Consider the following 21,406-nt stretch of genomic DNA (forward strand, 5'->3'; position numbering starts at 1 on the left):
TGATTAATCAAGTTGTTTTTTTAAAGAAAAAAAATTTAATTCTCTACATAGAATTAATAAAGTATTTTTTATCTTTGTTTTGTTACTGATTAGATATAATTTTATTGAACCTCTCTGCACCCGAGATTATGGGTTTCTATCTGCAATTATGCGGATCACAAACTATACCGCTGTTATCTCTTTGACTCTTAATTATTGCGGTTAATCAGACCATGAGTATTCATTAAATCTTTTTTTTTTTTATTCACTTTTGAACAATTAGTGACATTTTTTTTTTTTGTTACTTTAATGTAATGTAATAAATAAAATATACAAAAAAAAAAATATATTCGTATATTTGGGAAAGAGAAGCTAAGAAAAATATAGAGTAACGCCTAGAGCAACTATATATTATATAATATCGAGCTTATAGTTTTGTGGAGAATTTTTATATCCCAGTATACAAGAAAATCTTCTTTAACTGAAAGATTCGATCTTTTATGAAAAAATAATTCACGTTTTTATATCTGAAAAAAGTAGATACTAAATTCCAGGCACAAATTTCCCCAAATTTATACATTCAAAAATATAAATAAATTTTATTTGTCTAAAAAAAATATTTCTTTGGTTGTATAGAAAATTTTACGAATATATATATTTTTTTACAATTATCATATAGTTTGATTATAAGATTTATATTTCTTATAAAAAAAAAAATTAAAAGGAGTAGATAAAAAATACGTATCAACTCTTCAAGTTTTATATCAAATTTCAAGGCATAATATTTTCCAGAAATCCAGAGTCTTGCTTCTCAACCCTATAGACATGCTGGCTTTTATACATAGCACAGAGAGAGAGAGAGAGAGCAAGGTGTGAGCACTCAAGTTGGCTGCTCTCGACCTAATTTTCCAAGACGTTATCATTTCAAATAGAAGTCTATATATATATACATACACGAGCAATAAAATTTAATTAAATTTGACAATTTTAAGTCAAGAGGAGTCACAATACAAAGTTGAAAACATATCGCGCTTAATTCACGAGTTTAATCGTTTATACGGCTTAGAATACAAAAAATTATTTCATTCAAATGAAAATTATTTCATTAAAATAAAAATTAAAATAAATATTTATTTGATAATAATATTCAAGTAATCAATTTATTATTTGAATCAAATAAATTTTTTGTTATTATTGATTATTTAATAATAAAAATTTTATTAGTTACAATAAAAATGGTATATGCAAATAAATATGATAAATTTGAAGAAAACGAAAAATTGCATCGAAAAAAAAAAATTGAAATAAAAGTATAATAATAATTTTAAATAATTGTAAAAAATATTTGTATACACTAAATATTGATTAAAATTTTTTTAATTAAATTCTTATTTGCCTGGTTTCATTCGCATACAGAGGAATGATAATATAATCATATCTGGCAGTGTTAGAGCTAGTACATGCTTGACTGATGATTCACAGGGACATTCAGTGTCTCCAGAGAGAAGATATGGATGTCCAAATGTCTATGCTTTTGTGCACGCCAACAAGTTAGTTCATCTAATATCAAATGTTAGATTAGCACGCAGTATTATATATATTCAATAATAAACAATAGCAAACACACCCATTTATTTATTATTTTCTACCATTTTTATTATTTTATTCATTAAAACCATTTTAATTATAAATAATTATTAAAATTAAAATAAAATTCAAGGCCCTTTTGACTTCAATAAATTATAAATAATTATATTATGTTTTAATTATATTTTTATTATATTCATTATATTTTAATTATATTTTAATTATTCCATTATTTTCATCTATTTTAAAAATACTTTTCATTGTCTTTTTTTTAATAATAATAATAATAATAATTTTAATCGCTAAAATTTACTTTTCCAATTATAAAAGAAAATTGCCCTATTAATGTTATACAAATAATAACTTTTCACTTTCGCAAATAATAACATCAGGTTTGATGAAAGTACGAAATTTATATTTAACTATAAAAATATTTTAAAAAAGCGTATAAAACAAAGTCATTTTGCTAATGGCTTTTTTTTTAATGCTTTAAACTTTTATGAATATAGCGCCAATTATTTCTAGATAGATTATTGCTTTTTATTCTCTTGAATTGTTAATCGTAAAGTGAGAAAATAAATTCTTCAACTTTCAAACTATAATGTACATAAATTAAAATTAAATTAAAAAAAAATCAAATATATAATAATGGCAAATTTAAAAATGAAAATAATTAAAAGGAAAAATTAATTAAAAAAAAAGAAAAGTTCAAATATCTATATAAATTAAGAGATTCACTTTAAAAATTAAAAAGAATAAATAAGTGAATAAAAATGAAAAATTAATGAAATTTCATTAAAAAAAGAATAAAAAAATATAAATTTAAAATTTTCCTCGTTATATAATTTTTATTAAAAATACCATAAATTATTAAACTACTATTATTATTATATTACATAATGAAAAATGATTGTAACTAACATTGTTGCAGATTAATTTAAAAGCGACATTCTAAAATTATTATTATTATTATTATTATTATTATTATTATTATTATTATTATTATTATTATTATTATTATTATAATTATTGCAGCAATAGTAAAATTTATTAAATCAGACAAATGTGTTTCATATGATTTACGCTCTCTGATATTGTTTGTTCAGAAAAGTAACACGAATAAAATGTTTTACACTAAAATAATTTACTAATTAATTTTAATAAAAAAAAAATATTTTTTTTTAATCTCGACTAAATTCAGATCGGAAACGCGACACGCAAAGGGGCGTTGGTCTTTTAAATCGATTAAATCTATATATATTTAACGTGTATTGAAGTAATTCAAGAGAATTTCCAAAGCATTGACGTGATTCTAAATAAAATGTCAAAGGTCAATTCCTAATTTTAAGTTTGTTTAAAATACAATTTTAGTAGCAATTAAATTTTTCCATTAGAACACTAAAAAAATTATTTTCCATATTCTCTATAAATTTAAATTAGTAAGAATTTGTTCACTATAATTAAAATTAGTAAAAAAAATTTGTTTACTAAATTGTTTACTAATTTTTTAGTACAATATTACTATATTTATTACTATTTTTTTTATGAAAGTCTTAGTATTTTTAGTTTAGTATTTAGAATATTGTTTTATTATTTTAGACAATAAAACATTTAATGAAAAAAAAAAAAAAAAAATGTTATAGCACAATTGGTTCATTGAGTTGAGAAATTGTTTATTTCCAAGTGGGATTTTCTTAATCATATTCAACATTAAATGGTCCATTTATTAAAACGTTATAGCCACTATTCAACATTTTATTTTTTTTTCTTCATTTTTTTTTGGCATTACAGTGCTTCTTGTTATTACCCACCTGCTTTACAAAGTGCTCTGTACGCGAGGAAACTTAGACTCGTTATTCTTCTTTATTTCTCGTTATTACACTATGGGATTCTGTGCAAATAACTGTGTGCTGCCTACGTGTAGAAAATAAAAAAAAAAAATTCTTAATTCAGTTTATTTGCCTCACAGTAGAAAAACGCCTTATATTTTTCACACACCAGAGAAATATCCATTTCATTAAAATGCTTCGCAAGCAAACAAAAAATATCTCACATTCATATCTATCATATTTTTCTCATATATAAGATATAAAAACTTTTTTTGAATATAGAATTTTAAATAGAAATAATTTTGGCAAATTTTTTTTTTTTATTTTATATTGGGAAATTTATTTTATACGATACTATTATTTTTCTTCTATTCTAATATGAATGAATTAATTTTTATTCAACAAAATAATTTTAATTATTTTGGCAAAAAAATATTCTTTTTTTTTTTTTTATAAATAAAAATTATATTTGCGTTAAATATTTCTTTGGGTATAATTGGTGTTCATTAGAAATAGATGTGATTAATTAGAATGTGAAAAATGAAAAAAAAAAAAAATTGTGTTTATTATTTACTTAAATATATTATATATATAAGGTGTATATGGCGGTAACAACCCCATTAGTTACGAGTTGCGACGAGCTACGATGAAAATCGTGAATAAATGTGATTTATGCGTACATAATGGAATTTGATAAACATGTAATGGGCGTGTGAACTTTCACGAAGCTTGTTTACAGGACGTTGAAAAGCGAAACGAAATATGGTAAATTATACTCTGTATCTCTATGTCCTTACTAATTTTCCACTGCTTTGAAATTCAATATTTTCATCACAAACTATTCAGTTGTTTCATCGTATAAAATGCGCGAAACATTGTTTCGATAATTTTCGATTTTAATTTCAAATTTCATTTACGAAAAACATAATTTTAAATGAATTTTTTAATTTACTAAATATTTAACTATATAGAAAGGCTGCAGTTTTTTTAAATCATAATTTTTATTATTTATTTTAAAGTGTATCATTTTTTGAAATTAACTTACTAATTTAGTAAGTTACAAAAAAAAAAAAATGTTCACGTATCTGTTAAAATAAAAATTTCTCCACTCGATAACAATATCGAATTCCATGAAATATGATCCTGTTGCTACGTGAATTTATCCTCCATTTTATTTTTATTTTTTTATTATTATTTCCTTTTTTAGAAATATAAACGTTTAAAGATATAATTTTTCGTCTGGAAAAATGTGAAAGGGTATTTTAGAATCTGTGCTTTCCGCCTATCGATTAATTTTCAGGTCACCGTGCTACTTTTATACATACCCGCGGGTTTCCAAACATATGCATCGTTTTGTATATATAAACAAGTTATATTACAAAATTTGTCGCATCCGACTACAATTTTTCAAACTAAAATGTCAACTTCGAGCCTCGGTAATAACTTAACTTTTACCATATATATATATATATATATATATATATATATATGAATAAATTACAATATATTTTGAATTTAACACAAAAAATACGAATTTTCTGCATTCCTTTTTTTTTGCGCAAATATTAAAATTGTCCAATAAGGAAATGAAGTTTTTAATCGTAAAAATTAACCAGAGGAAATGGAAAAAGTGACTTTTTAATCAGAAATATTGACTGGACTTTCAAATGCAATCAAAAGAATCGTGACGAAAATAGTTTTCTCTCTCATCTTATTCCACGGATATAAGATGAAAGTGAGGTATAATCAAAGTTGAATTAATCGAATTTCTCCCCTTAGACGTAAAATTTTTAAAAAGCTTTTTTTATCTTAATTATCGAGTGAAAAAAAATTTTTTTTATAGTAATCATCATTATTTGCCAAATTTTTAAGGAATTTTAATTTAAAAAATTAAAAATATTCTTTTCATTTTGAGATTTTATTTTTTTCAGGATGATAAAATTTAGTTATAAGAGACCGTTGAGGGATTCAACTAGAGATAGCTTTGAATAATTGCGAGGATCAGAGCTCGAGGGAGTTACGAAATCAATGCTCCTTCGAGGTCAAAAGAGGAATCTGAGGATAATCGCCTTGGATCGACAAGTAACCGATTATTTCCCATTATACCGTGCCATAAATTGTTCCGCGTAGCCAAATTCGCGAAGGGGGCCCTCACACACTATATATATATATTGGTTGCTATGTACCCTCGTTACAAGCGCAAGTAATGAGATTTCTCACTCCATCTCAAAGACTCCAAGATCAATCGATTCTCCTCTCGAGAGCTTCTTCCACCACATATCCTAATCTTTATAACTTAATTTTAAATTAGGAATCCAATTTTAATACACTGAGAAAAAAAATTTATTGTTTGCAACAAAATTGTTTGATTAGGCAATTTTGGTTCTTGTATAACCAAATTTTGGTTGGCTGAAACAAAGTCGTAGGGTTATCTCAACGAAACATTTGGTTAGGCCAACAAAATTATTTGAACATTTTTAAATTCCAACCAAAATTTAGTTACGACAATAAAATAATTTGGTTAACACAACAAAATAGTTTGGTCTAAAAAATCAAATGATGGTTTGTTGTCCTAACCAAAATTTGGTTGCGACAACCAAAAAAACTGTTTGTTTGATCAACCAAACATTTTTGTTGACCTAAGAAAAAAAATTTAGTTGAGCTAACCAAACATTTTTGTTATGCCAATAAAAAACACTCAACCAAATTTTTTCCTTGACTCAAACAAATAGTTTGGTTGCTTAAATACCAACAAAATTTTTTTTTTTGTTGGCCCAACCAAATTTTGGTTGCTTTGACTAAAAATTTTTCTCAGTGTACCAAAAATTGCTATTAATAATTAATAATTAATAAAAAATTAATTAATAAAAAAGGTTGGATGAAATAAAAATTTGACTCACCGTGTGGCGTTAATAGTGAAGATAGTCTCAATTGAGCGACGATCAAAAATTCCACTGAGAAGATATTGAATAGCAATAAGTGTCAATACGACACAGGCGAGGGCCTTGTAAGGATGGACCCGATGCCTCAATGCCACGGCTGTCATTGCATATAAGTGACACCATTACTGTTACTATCGGTGAATGAATCGTGGATCTTCTCTACTCTTGTTTCTGGTTACTTTGAAATCTGTCTCGTCGAGCAACAAAAACCACCGGTACCACTTCCGAGAATGCGGAACCATCCAAGGCACACTTCCGGTTACAAACATCACCCTTCAACCGAGATGACAATTCTTCGGGAGTCTCTCCTGTAACAAATTTCACATCCATTAGGCAAATAATTTATAAATGACAAAATTAATATTTATTATTATTTTTATTAATATATTTATAGATATATTAATATTTCTCAATTTTAATAATATATTTTTCTTTTTATTGAACAAAACAAAAAATATTAAGGTAAATGTCCTAATTACTGTGATGTACAAACCAAGACCGACTTTAATGATAAAATAATAAAAGTGTAAATGAAATAATGATTTAATTATTTTTGTTAAATCACTATTAGTGTCTATTAAAATAGAAACGATACTTGAAATTTGAAGAAATAAGAAATATATTATTAAAAATATTAACTTTTTTAAAAATGGCATATACTGGTATTACTGCAAGTTTGCATGAATTACTGCGAATGGTGTACACCAATTACTGCAACGCTAAAAGTGTTGATTTAGAGGTTAGATTGACTGGATAGACCACAGTAATAGCAGCATGAGAAAAATATATTACGCATGCTCTAATTACTGTGATAGGTTCAATTGTAACTTGAATAAATAATTTGATAATAGTCGAAATATGCATCATTACCCTCACAACAAAAGGATATCCTCAGGATATCCTAAACTAATGTAGGATATCCTGAAAATGTTCATAGGATATCCTGAGGATATCCTCAGAACATCCAAACCGCCGTTACGTAGGATATTTTTGAGATATCCTGGGGATATACTGAGGATATTCTAGAATATCCGGGGGATATCTTGGGGATATTCTAGGGATATCCAAGGGATATCCTAGTTATATCGTGGGGATATTCTTGGGATAAACTTGGTATATCGTTAAAATATTCTAGAAATATCGCTAAGATCTCCCTAGGATATCATTATGAATGAAATTTTTTTAAAGAAAAAGTAGAAAAAAGAATTCTTGTAGACAAGGTAAATCATTTTAGATATCTTGGAAATACATTTTAAATACATCCAAAAAATATGTTTTCCATTTTTATTTAATTAATTTGCATGTTAGGGTCGTTTTATGGATACCTTATAGGGACATTTTTAGAACGACTCAAGGATATTCTAACCCTTAAGATAATATAGACATACTGTGGATATCCTTAGGACGTCCTAAGAACATTCCTAATTATTCCATTATCCTTGGGATATCCTAATAATATCCGGGGAAATGATTAGGATATCCCTGGGACGTCCTAGGAACATCCTTAGATATCCCTGGGATATCCCTAGGATATCGTAACCGCCGCTACTTTGGATATCCTTAAAGTATCCTTAGGATATCCCTGGGGTATCCCTAGGATATCCAAGGGATGTTTTTGGAATATCCTTGGATATCTGGTGCTGTGAGGGTAGTGGATATAATATCAAATATCATTTAGAATAAGTTTTAAAGTCATTTTAAAACAGTTTTATGTTCTCAATTACTAAGTTTTACTATAATTTTATAAAAATCGCAGTAATTGGCGCATCAGCAGTAATTCATACACTTACCCTATACATATTTTTTTCAAATATTTATTTTTTAAAACATTGAAATTTAGATGAAGGAAAATCATTAAAAATATTTTATCAATTACATAGTAAAGGCACGTGCTTTCAATCTCTATGTTAATTTGCCTGAAGCGTATTGAATTCCATGATATTTATAGACACATTTTCACCTTTGTGTGTGCCAAGTAATCTTAACTGAATGGAAGCGTTTCTATGCCCGTTTTAGTATCGGGAGAATTGCACAATCATCGATTTGCGACCACGTACAATCGCTGTATAACTTTAAAGAGCGAACATTCGAGCCGCTTCAGAGAATGGCAACGTGATAAAATACATAATATAAGGTTTCCATCACTTTTGTGTAAAATTCAAACAAAAAAAAAAAAAAAAATTTTTTTTAATCAAATTCGCCAAAAATAAAATTTTTCACAATTTTTTATTTAAAAAAAAAAACGTACATAAAATTATTATTATTACCGCAGTTGTATTATATTAGAAATTGTATATTAGAAAAAAGGGTTTAAAATTCCTGAGGAATAAAAGCAAAAAATAATGTATATATATATATATATGTAAAAGAATTAAAATTTGCATTTAGAATGCAAATATATTTAAATATATAAAAGTCGTTCACACCTAAATTTACATATCGGAAACAATTAATTTTAAGATTGCTGATGCAATACTCATTTTATCAGTGGAATGGCTTCTTAAGGACTTATATGTCGTTTCAAGAATAGTAAAAAGTCTATTACCATGCATAAAGTGAATATTTATCAAAAAAAAGAAAAAAAAATATCTTTTTTCGATTATCCTTTGCCCTAATAGAAAATTAAATTAATGCGATCAAGCGAGAAAAAAAAACAATTGTTACTCGATCGCGTCATTTGCAAAACAATGAGATTAAGTACCTCTTCTTTGAAAAAAACAGCACTTGTTTATAATACAAGCATCTGTTAGTCATAAAAATTCAATCATATTATTTAAATTAATAATTATTAATAATTATTATTAATTAAAAATCTAAAATTACATTGTTTAGAATAGTTTTTTTTTTATTTAAATTTTGAATTTTTTAAGATAGATAGATTTTATTTCTCCATTGTGTACTTTTTTTACAAAGTTTTACAATTTTTTCTTTCCCACTAGTTTTTTTTTTCTAAAAAGATATATACATCAATATAATGAACAAACGTAAAATAGAACATAAAAAAAAATACAAAATTATAAAAAGTAAGACAAAATATATATAGTTCAAAATATAATATAGACTGCATGTATTTGATTTTGAATTTTTTAATCACACATTATAAAAAAATAATATAATTAAATTACTTTTGAAAATAAGGTCAAGTTGTATATATACCAGAAAAGGACAAAGAACGTTTCAAAAGAAAATCAATGTATGTGTCGCCAGTGCATTTCCTGTTCTTTTTTCTCTTCTTTCTATTTTAGAACGATAACCGCACGAAGAAAAGTTAAGTTGACTTTTTTTTCCATTTCTCTCTCTCTCTCTCTCTCTCTCTCTATATATATATATATATATAGTGAGCAATCAATTTTTACGAGAGGAATTATCGTCGAACCCTTTATCGTTTTCTCTTAAAGAAATCGTTAATTATCGTCAACTTTTGATGGGTAATTAGTGATTTTATTCCTCCTAAGGATCATAATATTTGAATCCAATAAACGCCTTTAAGTCAATGACAAGAAAAAAAAAATGTAAAATAAAACGTTTTAAAATTATTTGCATTTTAAAAAATCTACTATTTAAAAACGAATAAAAATTTTTTTAAAATAATATTTGTAATTTTTTTTTTTTTTTAATTTTTGGAGTAAAAATTTCCGGACAATTTTAGGGTTTTAGTATAAATAGTAAAAAAAAAAAAAATGTTTTCGATGTTTTTTCAAAACGGTGAAAATGCAAATTTTTTTCTTCTCTTTTACGTTACAACATTGTCTTGAAAGAAAGAGGTAAAAACTACTTTTAGAGAAAATAACACCGATTATTCTTGGTGCATTGTAATTTTAGACATGAGGGGTTTATTACAAGTTGCTGAATATGCAAGTCGCTTGGTTTCTCTCGATTATATATACATAGTATGCACCCTATATTATATGTATACTGTATAGGTGAAAATGAATTTTAGGGACCTTCGTATATATATATATATATACGGACAAGTTGCACTCACTCTATATACATATTTGGAACCTAATATCGACGTGTTGCATTCGCCAGAGAGTATATCTGTGAGATCAAGGGCCGAAATAACCCTTTTCCCTACTGTGCATGTTAACTTCATTCCTGACAACCTATCCCGTTCATGCAAAGCTTCATCCGACTTCATTTCCAATCCCATGCGGCAAGGACTCGGTTTCTCCAAATCTCGCCTCATCTCGTTTTCAAATAATATAAATTATTTGCACCAATTTTCGTCGAAAACAAATTATTACAGAAATTTTAATTAACAATAATTACAACGAAACATTAATGTAGAAAAAAAATTTATTTAATTCAAATAATCGGTTAATTGTTATATCAAATAAATATTTACTTGAACCAAAATAATTTTTGAAACGAAACTATAGGATATAAAATTAGTTAATTTTTATATCGAATTTATTTGAAACAAATAAAATTAAATTAAAATTCGAATACGAATTCGAATACGTGATTCGAATAATATGAGAATTTTACTTTATATACGCAGCTGTCATTATAAAAAAATTTTGCATATCCTGAATGACATATATACGCATGAAAGATGAAAAAATCAAAACGTGAAAATATCTTTTAATATTGTTAAATAATGTACCAAAAAAAAAAAAAAAATGTTTTCTCTACGTTCTGGATAAAAAGGTAAAACTCGATTGTCTCACAATGTAAAGCACGTTTTCATTCTCTTTTATCATATATATATAGATATATTCATAGCCTCTGTACCTATTACAAAGACGTGTTCGTGCACACTCGTTGGCTATTCAAAAATTCAGAGAGCCATTTCTATATAGATGCGTGGTACATAAATTTCAAAGTATCGGATCTAACGAGTGTTATAGAGCCGGTTTTCTTTCTCTGACGGTTGGCAAGTCATAAAACGTGCAGCCAGAAAATATATATGAAGATTCGTTATATTATGTTTCCTTAAAAAAAAAGCCCCGACATATTTTTGGATGATGTAATTTACTAGTTGTATAAAAAAATATATATGCAAAATTTAATATAAAAAAAATTTTCAATAACAAAAAATTAATTATTTAAATAAAAGTGCATGAGAAAAAAAATGCAAATCTTGTATTGTAAATTAAATTTTCCGTTTTGTTTTGAAGAAAAAATTGAAAATGAAAAACTTGATATTCTTTCGTTTTAAACAAACTTTTCCCGTATAAAGTGAAAGATATTAAAACATTTAATTTTCCCCTGAGTGCTTTACGAGAATTGGTTTCCTTTCATTTTTTAACGCTCATGGAATATGTTAATGGAAGGAAATACACCATTTAAATATATCCGAGTTGAAACACTTGAGGAAGTTTCAGCCGAAAGATAGTGCCAGGAAAAACTTTCATCTCCTCTGGCTTTGCGAAGCCGATCATATATTCAAGTGTATAGTGTATATACACACACACATATATATATATATATAGCCCCATATATAGACTTGCTAAAACTACAGTTCGGAGCAATGGAAAAGGAACTTTTAAATTCAGCCCGTAAGGAAGACTTTGAATGCTTTTATCGGTATCGATGCTTTAAGCCTCTAGCGCAGAAGAGGGAACTTGTCCTTGAAGTATTGCATTACCAAACTTTCCAAATAAAATATTGAAAGTGATGTGAAAATTCTTTTTCGAAAAATGCGCTCACACAGATTTCGATCAATGAATAGAACATAAACCAAATTTTTTTTTTTTTTTTCAAAACTATTGAGTTACAAATTTTCTTACTGTAATTATCTAAATTTGAATTAGAGAAAAGTGAACTACTAATACTAGTAAGAATTTTTACTAAAATATTACTATTTGATTTAATAGTTAAAATTTTTTTTTACTAAAGTTTTAGTAAAAAGTGACTAAAAATTAGTGAAAATTCTTACTAATTTAAATTAGTAGCTAACTAATTCAGATTTAGAGAGCAAGGAAAAAAATTAATTTTCTATCATATACAGTAAATAATATTAATGATAAAAATAACAAATGAAGACTAAAAAAAATATTTGGTCAGTACAACCAAACTTTGGTTGTGCCAACCGAATTGTTTAATTAGCCTAACCAAAGTTCGGTTGTACTACTCTCTAAATCTGAATTAGTAAAAATATTTACTAATTTGAATTAGTGACTCACTTTTTGCTTCTGAATTAGTAAAATTTTACTAACAATTAGTAAAATTTAACTAATTCTAAAGCAAAAAGTGAGTCACTAATTTAAATTAGTAAACAGTTTTACTAATTCAAATTTAGAGAGTAACCGAACATTTGATTGATCGGACCATACAATTTTTTCAGTGAAATAATAATAATAAAAATAATAGTAATAATATTTTTGTATGAAAATAAAGAATATCTAAAAGGGTCATATTAAAAATTTTGCAATGTTCTTAAGGAGACTAAGCTAACATTTGCTTAATGTTCACTGGTCTATCGATTTTCCTGTGTATGCTAAACTTGCACTTAAAAAGTCATAGTCACATTGAGTTTCAGAGAAACAATCATTCCTTTTTCAATGTTGAACTCATAAACTTGTGTCAAAAGTAAAACTAGGCCACTAACTACATTTTTATTTACTTTTATCAAATTCCTGAAGTAAAAAAAAAAAAAAATACTGCCATAAACGTAGGTCATTAAATCAAGAAATATAATCAAAACCAAATCAATAAACAGTAACAAAAATATTGCCATAAACGGAGGTCATTAAATCAGGAAATATAAACGAAAACAAATCAATAAATAGTAAAAAAAAAATATATTATCATAAACGGAGATAATTAAATCAGGAAATATAATCAAATCAAATTATGATTTAGTTAGTAATTTTTTTTTCTACTAAAGGTTTAGTGAAAAATTACTAAAAATTAGAAATTTTTGAATTCATTTACTAATTTAAATTTAGTAGAAAATTTCCACATTACTGTTTAGTAAAACATTACTATTTGGTTTAGTAATATTTTTTTAACTAAAATTTTAGAAAAAATCTGGTTTTAGTAAAAAATGACTCAAAATTAAATAGAAATTTCCACTAATAAATGCTTTAAAAAAAAATTTGTTCCTTCTATCAAATATAAATTTTACTTTAAAAATGTCTACAGAAATCACTTGAAATTTATGCACTTCAAAATGACAGATCAGCAAGAACTATTTGAACAGCGCTCCAGAAATCCGGTTACAGTTGAATGGTTTCAGGTCGGGTGACACGCAAGAATATATACATATATTCGTGACCAATATATATCAGACATTTTTAACTCCATTGTCTTCCCCTTTCTATTGCCGATATATATATATATATATTTTTTTTGTAAGAACCAGTAAATGTCAGAGCGATCATGATTTTTATCCAGTAAATAAAATCATTTATCCGTAAGATATTTGTAATTTCAACAAATATTAATATTTGTCGAATGATTATGATTTTTTCCATATATGATTTTACAAACATTTGTTGTAAATTGAAAATAATTGTAATTTTCTTGCGATTAAATTACAAATTTTAAATGTACCATAAAATTAAGAGAATATAACTAAGAACCAAAATTCGTCTGACTTATAAACGTTTGTTCTACTTTCACGTCTGACTATAGTAATTTTCACTACTGAAAACGGTTTGTAAATGAAAACGTGAGTTGTTCTACTTTGCACTCATTACACAAGAGACGAAATTACAGTTTTTTTTTTAATTAAAAACTAACATTTCCACAAAATGGAAAATTCATTCTAAAATCCAAAAGAGATTATTTTATTCTCGCAATTTATATATTAAACTAAAAACTGAAGTAAAACTCAAATATTAATTTTTAATAAAGAGAACAAAATTCCCCATTTTTGCCAATGCTTTATCTAAAAAAAATTTAACTAAATTTTTCTGCATTTGAATTAAAATATAATTAATTATAATAAAAAAAAATTTTAATGATACAAAAGCAAAAATTGAGTCACTAATTTTTAGTTCGATTTTCATAATTGACCTATTTCAAAATAAAAATAAGAGGAAATATATATTTATATATCAAGACATTATAATAGGTCTTTCATTTTTAAAATATCACTGTGAAAATGTTGAAAAACGAGAGAATACCCGAAGAGTGTCGCAATTGCAAAAGGAGTTATGCCGAGAGAGAGAGAGAGAGAGAGAGAAATAGAGGAAAAAGAGAAATGAAAATAAAGAAACAGTTCTTTTGTTGGATTATTTTCTTCCTAGAAATAAGGGTTGCAACGGTGGATGAGAAAGTTTCTTGTTTTTAGGACGGGAAGCAGCTTGAAATCGTTGAGGGAAAAAGTTCACTCGTGCGAAAAAAAATCATAAAGAAGTCGAAGGGTTCAGCAATTTCCTTTTATCGTCATATTCTAAAAATGTAACCCATATACTCTATCAAATAATTTTATTTTTATTATTTAAAAAAAATTTTTTAAATTTATTGAATTCTTCTTTTTAAAAATCGAGTCAACTTCTTCACAACAACCGGAAACCTCTTGGGTTTCTTATGTATAACCATGAAAGAAAATAAGTAGGTACATAAATTTTGACTCCGCTCTCATAGTACCTTATACCTTGTTATAAACCAGTACAATTACCATGAAGAGTAATAGTTTCATTACAACCCCTACAATTTCTTACTACATAGCGATGAAAAAGTACGGCAAAAAAAAAAATATATATATTTTCTCATTTTCACGAAATTTATATTTACATTTTTTTTTTATAATAATGTCTTTATCGTGATAAAAAAAAAATATGAAATATTTTTTCACAAATGTTATAGTTCCGCTTTTTCATATAATTTATTCCGTCAACTGTCGTTAAATTCAGGGCATATTTCCTCAAGTTGACCGTTATGCTCGGCACGTGTATGATGAAATTACCGGCATAGCGAATATGACCCTTCAATATTTGTTGCTTGAATCTCAGAGTGGTTAAGTTCAAGAATTTACAAATATATATAGGATCTCGACATTCCATTACTAATTAACCGCAACAGAGTTCACGTCAAATATTTCCAGCTTTCAATTGACGGTTCATATTTATTATATCAAGAAATTCATTTCGATTAAAAATTTAAATTAAACTTTTAAATTTACATTAAAAATTTTTAAATACTTCAAAAATGTTTAAAAATCGAGAGAAAAATTTAAAATAAGCTCTAAAATTAATTTTTTTAAATTTTTATTTCACAGAATTACCTTAAAATTTACTTTAGGCTGATTTTTTTTTTGTCATCGAATTTGACTCAAATTTTCATTAAAACAGAAAATAATAATTTCAAAGAACTTTTTATATTTTACAGAAAAAAAAAAAATTCTTTTCTATCTGAATTTTCATGTGTTTGAATTTACATTTTACAGAAAGAATTTTGATTTATTTTGAATTCTTTAAAACATCGAATTTTTATTTTATACAGAATTATGAAGAAATAAAAATCTAAAAATAAATTCTGAATAATTAAATTTGGAAATGAAAATTATTATGAATTAATTTTTAGAGCTTCATTCATATATACTTCGGGTAAAAATCGAACTAAGATGGAAATAATAGGAAAACTATGTAAATATGATTGAACGTATAAAATTTTACATTTCATTTCTCTTTGAAAATTTAATATATACACTGTTATCTAATGTCACGGTTTTACGCCTTGGATGCTCATAAGTTACGATAATATTCTATTAGAAACTTAGGAGTGTGATAATCTTGTTGCGTATTCCTCAAAGTATATGCCAAGATATAGTTACGATGTAATTTAATGCTTTACAGGAGATTACAATAACTCAAGGAACGTGAGGGTTCCTTGAGAAGAAGGCTCTCACAAAATCTCCTATATATATATATACACACACATGAAAATGTTTAACATCATCAGGAAAATATTTTACGAACTGAGAAAATCAATATATGATAAACAGATTGAAAAATGAAGAAAAAGTTTTTTTTTATTAAATTAATTTAAAAGTATCAAATTGATACCAAAAAGTATATCATTATATAAAAATTTTCATCAATTTCATACTTTTAGTACCTTTAATACTTTCAGTACCCATTTGATTCTTTTTAGAACCAATTTCATATTTTTAGTATTTTAATATTTTCAGTATAAAGATAATTTAATTATAATTGTTTCTCCAATGTGAACAAAAAAAAAAATTTTTTTTTTTAATTTTCATCAATAAAACTTTTGGAGCCAATTATTTTTATAGGGCTTTTTAATTCTTGCTGTCTTTTTATAACAGGATTTTTATTTTATTTTTTTTTAAATCCTTGTTCACTTCTGAATCTCTAAAGCCCGGCTTTATTAAATGTAGACTTTCCATTAACATAAATTTGCATCCTAACGGTTTAGCTTACAAAGTCTTATGCATATCTAAAAGTTCTGTGTATTAAGTATAGATATATAATTCTTTTTAGTTAAATTCTTTTTTTTTATATCACATCGACTTTTCTTCAATTTTTCTGCCAATTTTTAATAAAAAAAAAAAAAAAAAAAAAATTGTTAAATATTAAATTAATTGATAAATATTGTAATAAATTATTATTAATATTTTTTCCTATTATTTAAATACGTATTTATAAATATTTTTTAGTATTTTAATATTTTAATTACTATTATTTTAATTACTATTATTGAAATAAAACAAAAGAAAAATAATGATCTTTTGTACAAAGTACAGTTATAAAAAATAATTATCTACTGTTAAACTATTATTGGCTATAGGGCACCTACCCCTATGAATATTAATCAATATATTATAATGAAAGAGAAAATTCTACTCACATGATTATCCCTTATAATTGATTTGTGAATGCTCACCTAGAACAGAAAAAAAAATTATATATTATAAAATAAAAATATTAATAATAAAAAATAATAATCGTATAAATAAATAAATGACAAATATTTTTCTTTATATATAACTTAATAATTGAAAATGTGAACAAATAAATTCACATAAATAGGAAAACGAATTAAATCCATGGAAATTCGAAATTTTACCATGAATGCAATCTATCAATGACCCTATTTATGCTTTCATTTGTTTAATTAAGCATAAGCTACAATTTGAATACACAAAATTTGTACATATAATCGACAGTGCACAGAATATACATTGAGAATAATAATAATAGAATTTCAACGTTCTCCCATGTTTTGCTCTGGTATTTCAATTTAAATGAGAAAACATTCAACCTAAACTTGAAACAATTTGTTTATTTCTCAAAACATATAAATCGCTAATTAGACCAATGTTGAAGAAGTAACAAAAAAATTCACTTAATAATTTATGTAAGTAATCATTTTTATACTTACATTAAAAAAAAATAATTTGATTCAAACAATCGTTTATTTGACTATTATCAAATAAATATTTACTTGGACCAAATAAATATTTACTAGAACCAAAAATATAATTAATTTGAACCCAATAATTTTCATTTGTTCCATAAGTAATATTTACATGAACCGAATAATTTTTCTTTGATTTAAATAATTTTAATTGAATTAAATAAATTTTATTTGAAATTTTGAACCAATAATTACAGTATTTGAATTAAATAACATTTAATTGGCACAAATAATAATTATTTAATACAAATGAATTTATTTTCAGTGCTTTTTGTTATAACATTCAATTATGAAAAAAAGTACATTAATTCTGTATAATTTTTTTTTTTTTTTTTTTTTTTTTTTTAGGGAAAAATGTATAATATTTTCTACATATAGATATTATATAAATTTGACGATACAAAATTCCAAACGAGTCCACCGTTGTGATTTATTTGAAAGATAGGCAATTGATTCCAATTAAAAAACATTGGCCTTTTAGAGCAACGAATATTTATTCCATTTCAATAAACTGCCGATTAAATCAAAGAAACACTCGAGGAGAGAATTGAAATAAATTCAATTGTTCCATATTCATGAAAAATAAATGAAATAACGAAGATAACAATCAAACATAATAAAAATAAAGGAACATTTTTATATTTATCAGTTTTACTAATTCATCATTAATTTGAAATGGACGAAAAAGAATATTCTTCGTTTGAGAGATTTTGTTCCTATTTTTTTACAAAAGAAATAATACTCTCATATTGAAAATAATATAATAATTGCCTTTCAAATTGAGAGTATGTACTTCCTTTTGAATTTATTTATTTAAATTCATTTGCTTGAATTTATTATTTTATTTATTTAAATTCATTTCTTTGGAATTGATTTGTTTGAATTTAATTATTGTTTTTTTTTTAATACTCAATTTAATTATTAAAAAAAACTTTTCTCATTTGTTAAAGTGAAAAAGTTTCAATAAGTCAACATTAGTGATATATGTATAACGTATTCTCAAAGTGTAATGAAGAACGGAGATAACGGACTAATTTTTGAGAAAGCTTATCTTTGAAAAAGAAAATGCGCTTCAGTAGTCTTTGTAAAGAGGCAGGTTGTATAACCTGAAGGATCGATAGCCATCGTCATGGCGACCATCCCATCAACTACAGTTTCTTCTCACTCTTCTATGAGTCTTTTTTCAACTAAAAATGCACGAATCAAAAATCATTAAATGATCCCAACACTGCGCTTCCATGAAAAAAAAATATTTACATAAAGTGCAAAATTTTCCAACCAGAAATCTCTGGTGGTTGCAATTAATGTTAGTGACAATTTTTAGTTACAATGTTGTAATGGTAGTTATACAATTTATAGTAAATATCATAGAATAATTAAATATATAATTAATTCAATATTAGTTCAAAAAAGCAGACTTTCTATTTAAATTTTCCTTTCCAAATAAAAAAATATTTTTCCCCCTGAGATTTTATGGTAAAAACCAAAAAAAAAAAAAATATTGTATATAAATTCTCCGAGGATGCATTCCTTTTTCTTTTTTATCAAGAAAAAGTAGTGGATTTTTTCCCTTGTGGTGGAAAACTAAAGCTGACTCTCAGACGATGTCGAGGGTCATGGAACAAAGCGGAAGAAAACTGACGCAATGGTGACGTCATGAAGACAGATAAAAAAAAAAGAGTGTGTCAACCAAAAATATAACTCAAAACAAAATATAATTATCTATTTGTCTAAAGTTATACAATGTCATTGTATTAATTATTTTTTTATATTTGCCACTTTAATATATAATTAAAATTTATTATATCTCTCTTGATGAGAAAATAACAATATGACAAATATAAATATTAGCTATATATATATAAAAAGCAATAATTATATACACTTTAATAATTAATGAATCGAAAAAAAAATTTCATTAACATTTTAACTAATTACCAACTGTCAATTATTAGAAATAATAAATTATTATTTTTCTACATATTTTTACGAAAAATTAATGAAATATAAAATTTTTAAACGAAAAAGAAAAGTTTCTTTTCTAGTATGTTGACTGAATTTTTTTTAATTCTATTTTTTTCTAAAACCTTTCTTAAAGTATTAACAAAGATAGCGCATTACTTATATATATAATTAATATACTCTAAAAGCTCGAAGCGAAAATTTCTCATAGTATTTTATCTTTTCGTCATTTTCAGGCAAGAAAATAACAATTTCGCGTTTAATTAAAGCTTCTCTATATAAGATTAATCACTAATGAACGAAACGCAACTTGGTGTAAAATTTAAATTAAAGTAAACGCACATATTAATTTCGATATTTCTTTTTAACTAAAAAAAAAAAAACTAAAAAATCCTTGAGGCGAAATAGTAAAAATAAAATTTAGAAAATTTTATTTTTTCCAAACCAAGTTTATAATGGAACAAAAATTGCGAAACAAGAATAAAAATTCATTTTTTTTATCGACTCTGCTCTTTGGTAGTCAATAAATTGTGATATTCTAATCCGAAAAAAATAATTACACTTTTTAAATTATTTTTGTCACAAGATTATTTATCAGTCAAGAGACGACAGTCGCAAACTAATTAAAACGAAAACAAAGTATTAAATTGTCTCATATGTCGAAAAAAAAAGGAATTATTTTATCTTTCGAGAGGAAAAAAAAATTATAATTATTGCATTTTTCGTTAAAAAAATAAATTTAATTTTTCTACAAGACACATAAAACTTGCAAATGGAGTTATCGATTCCTGACATAGAAAATATATTTACTCTACATATTATAGATAAAATATCCATTGTAAAAAGCTACGAGAAATAAATTCAGAGGTATATTGTAATTCAAAGTCACGAAAAAAGTATATACAAACAAACAATATTTAAAATTTAAATGATAAATTTTAAAATTTTTGACAGTTTTTCTCTATTCAAAGTCAAAACAAATCGAGGAATTTCGCAATATGAAAGTTTTTGATAAAACAAATTGATACTAAAGTTATAATTGAGGCTTTTTTTTTGTTTATTCTATATATATAATTGAAAAAGTAGGTCAATCAAGTTCATTTCTTATGCCATGTCTAGAGACTACTTTCTGCATTATGCACGCAAGAGATCGTGTGTTGTAGATTCATTCATGAAAATTCCGTCAATGAAAGTGTTATATATAAAATATGTTTCATTGATAAAGATCATCAATTTCTTTATGACTTTTAGATTGACATTTACTAGACTTTTATATAATAAAAGAGAATTAATAATAAAAATAAATAGTATAAAAAAATGAATATTAAAATTAAATAAATAAAAAAAATAATATAAAAAAAATAATATAAAAAAAATAAATAAAAATAATTATTTTACAGAGGGCAATTATGTATAACCTGATTACTATTCTGTAATTTTCCTAAACATAAAAAGTCAAGATCTTTTAAATTAAAATGCAAATTTTTTTTTTTATGAATCTATAAAATGATTTATGAAATGAGAATTTAAATTTCCAACGTTAGAATCAGTAAAATGAAACAATTACAGGGTTTCTCTGAAAGATAAGATATCTTCTAAAGGGTAATAAATTATCAACGAGAATTATACATATAATATAGCAAAATACAGGTTTTTGATTAGATTTGAAAAAAAAAATGTTGTTTATTAAACAGGAAATGAATTCAGCTACTAGAGTCGTCGCTCCAATAGGAAAAAAAAGAAAAAAAAACCATAAGAGAGAGATATATA

At 25.0% G+C, this 21,406-nt stretch overlaps 1 protein-coding gene across 4 annotated transcripts in view; it reads right to left on the minus strand.

Moving 5' to 3' along the window:
- The window catches only part of LOC127277240 (beta-1,4-N-acetylgalactosaminyltransferase bre-4-like), a 61,255-nt gene that overhangs the window by 13,498 nt on the left and 26,351 nt on the right, over window positions 1–21,406 (minus strand). For 2 of the 4 annotated variants that reach the window (XM_051298178.1, XM_051298179.1), the window contains 2 exons: window positions 17,105–17,140; window positions 6,296–6,645 (listed from right to left, as the gene is read on the minus strand). In XM_051298178.1, the coding sequence (XP_051154135.1) occupies window positions 6,296–6,441 (146 nt within the window). In that variant the 5' untranslated portion in view covers window positions 6,442–6,645; window positions 17,105–17,140. The remainder of the gene's footprint in view (window positions 1–6,295; window positions 6,646–17,104; window positions 17,141–21,406) is intronic. The other 2 variants (XM_051298176.1, XM_051298177.1) reach the window with 1 other exon arrangement.

This window comes from Leptopilina boulardi, unplaced genomic scaffold, assembly GCF_019393585.1.
Source record: "Leptopilina boulardi isolate dan_hultmark-lab unplaced genomic scaffold, ZJU_Lbou_2.1 LbouV2_165, whole genome shotgun sequence".
Taxonomy (NCBI): Eukaryota; Metazoa; Arthropoda; class Insecta; order Hymenoptera; family Figitidae; genus Leptopilina; species Leptopilina boulardi.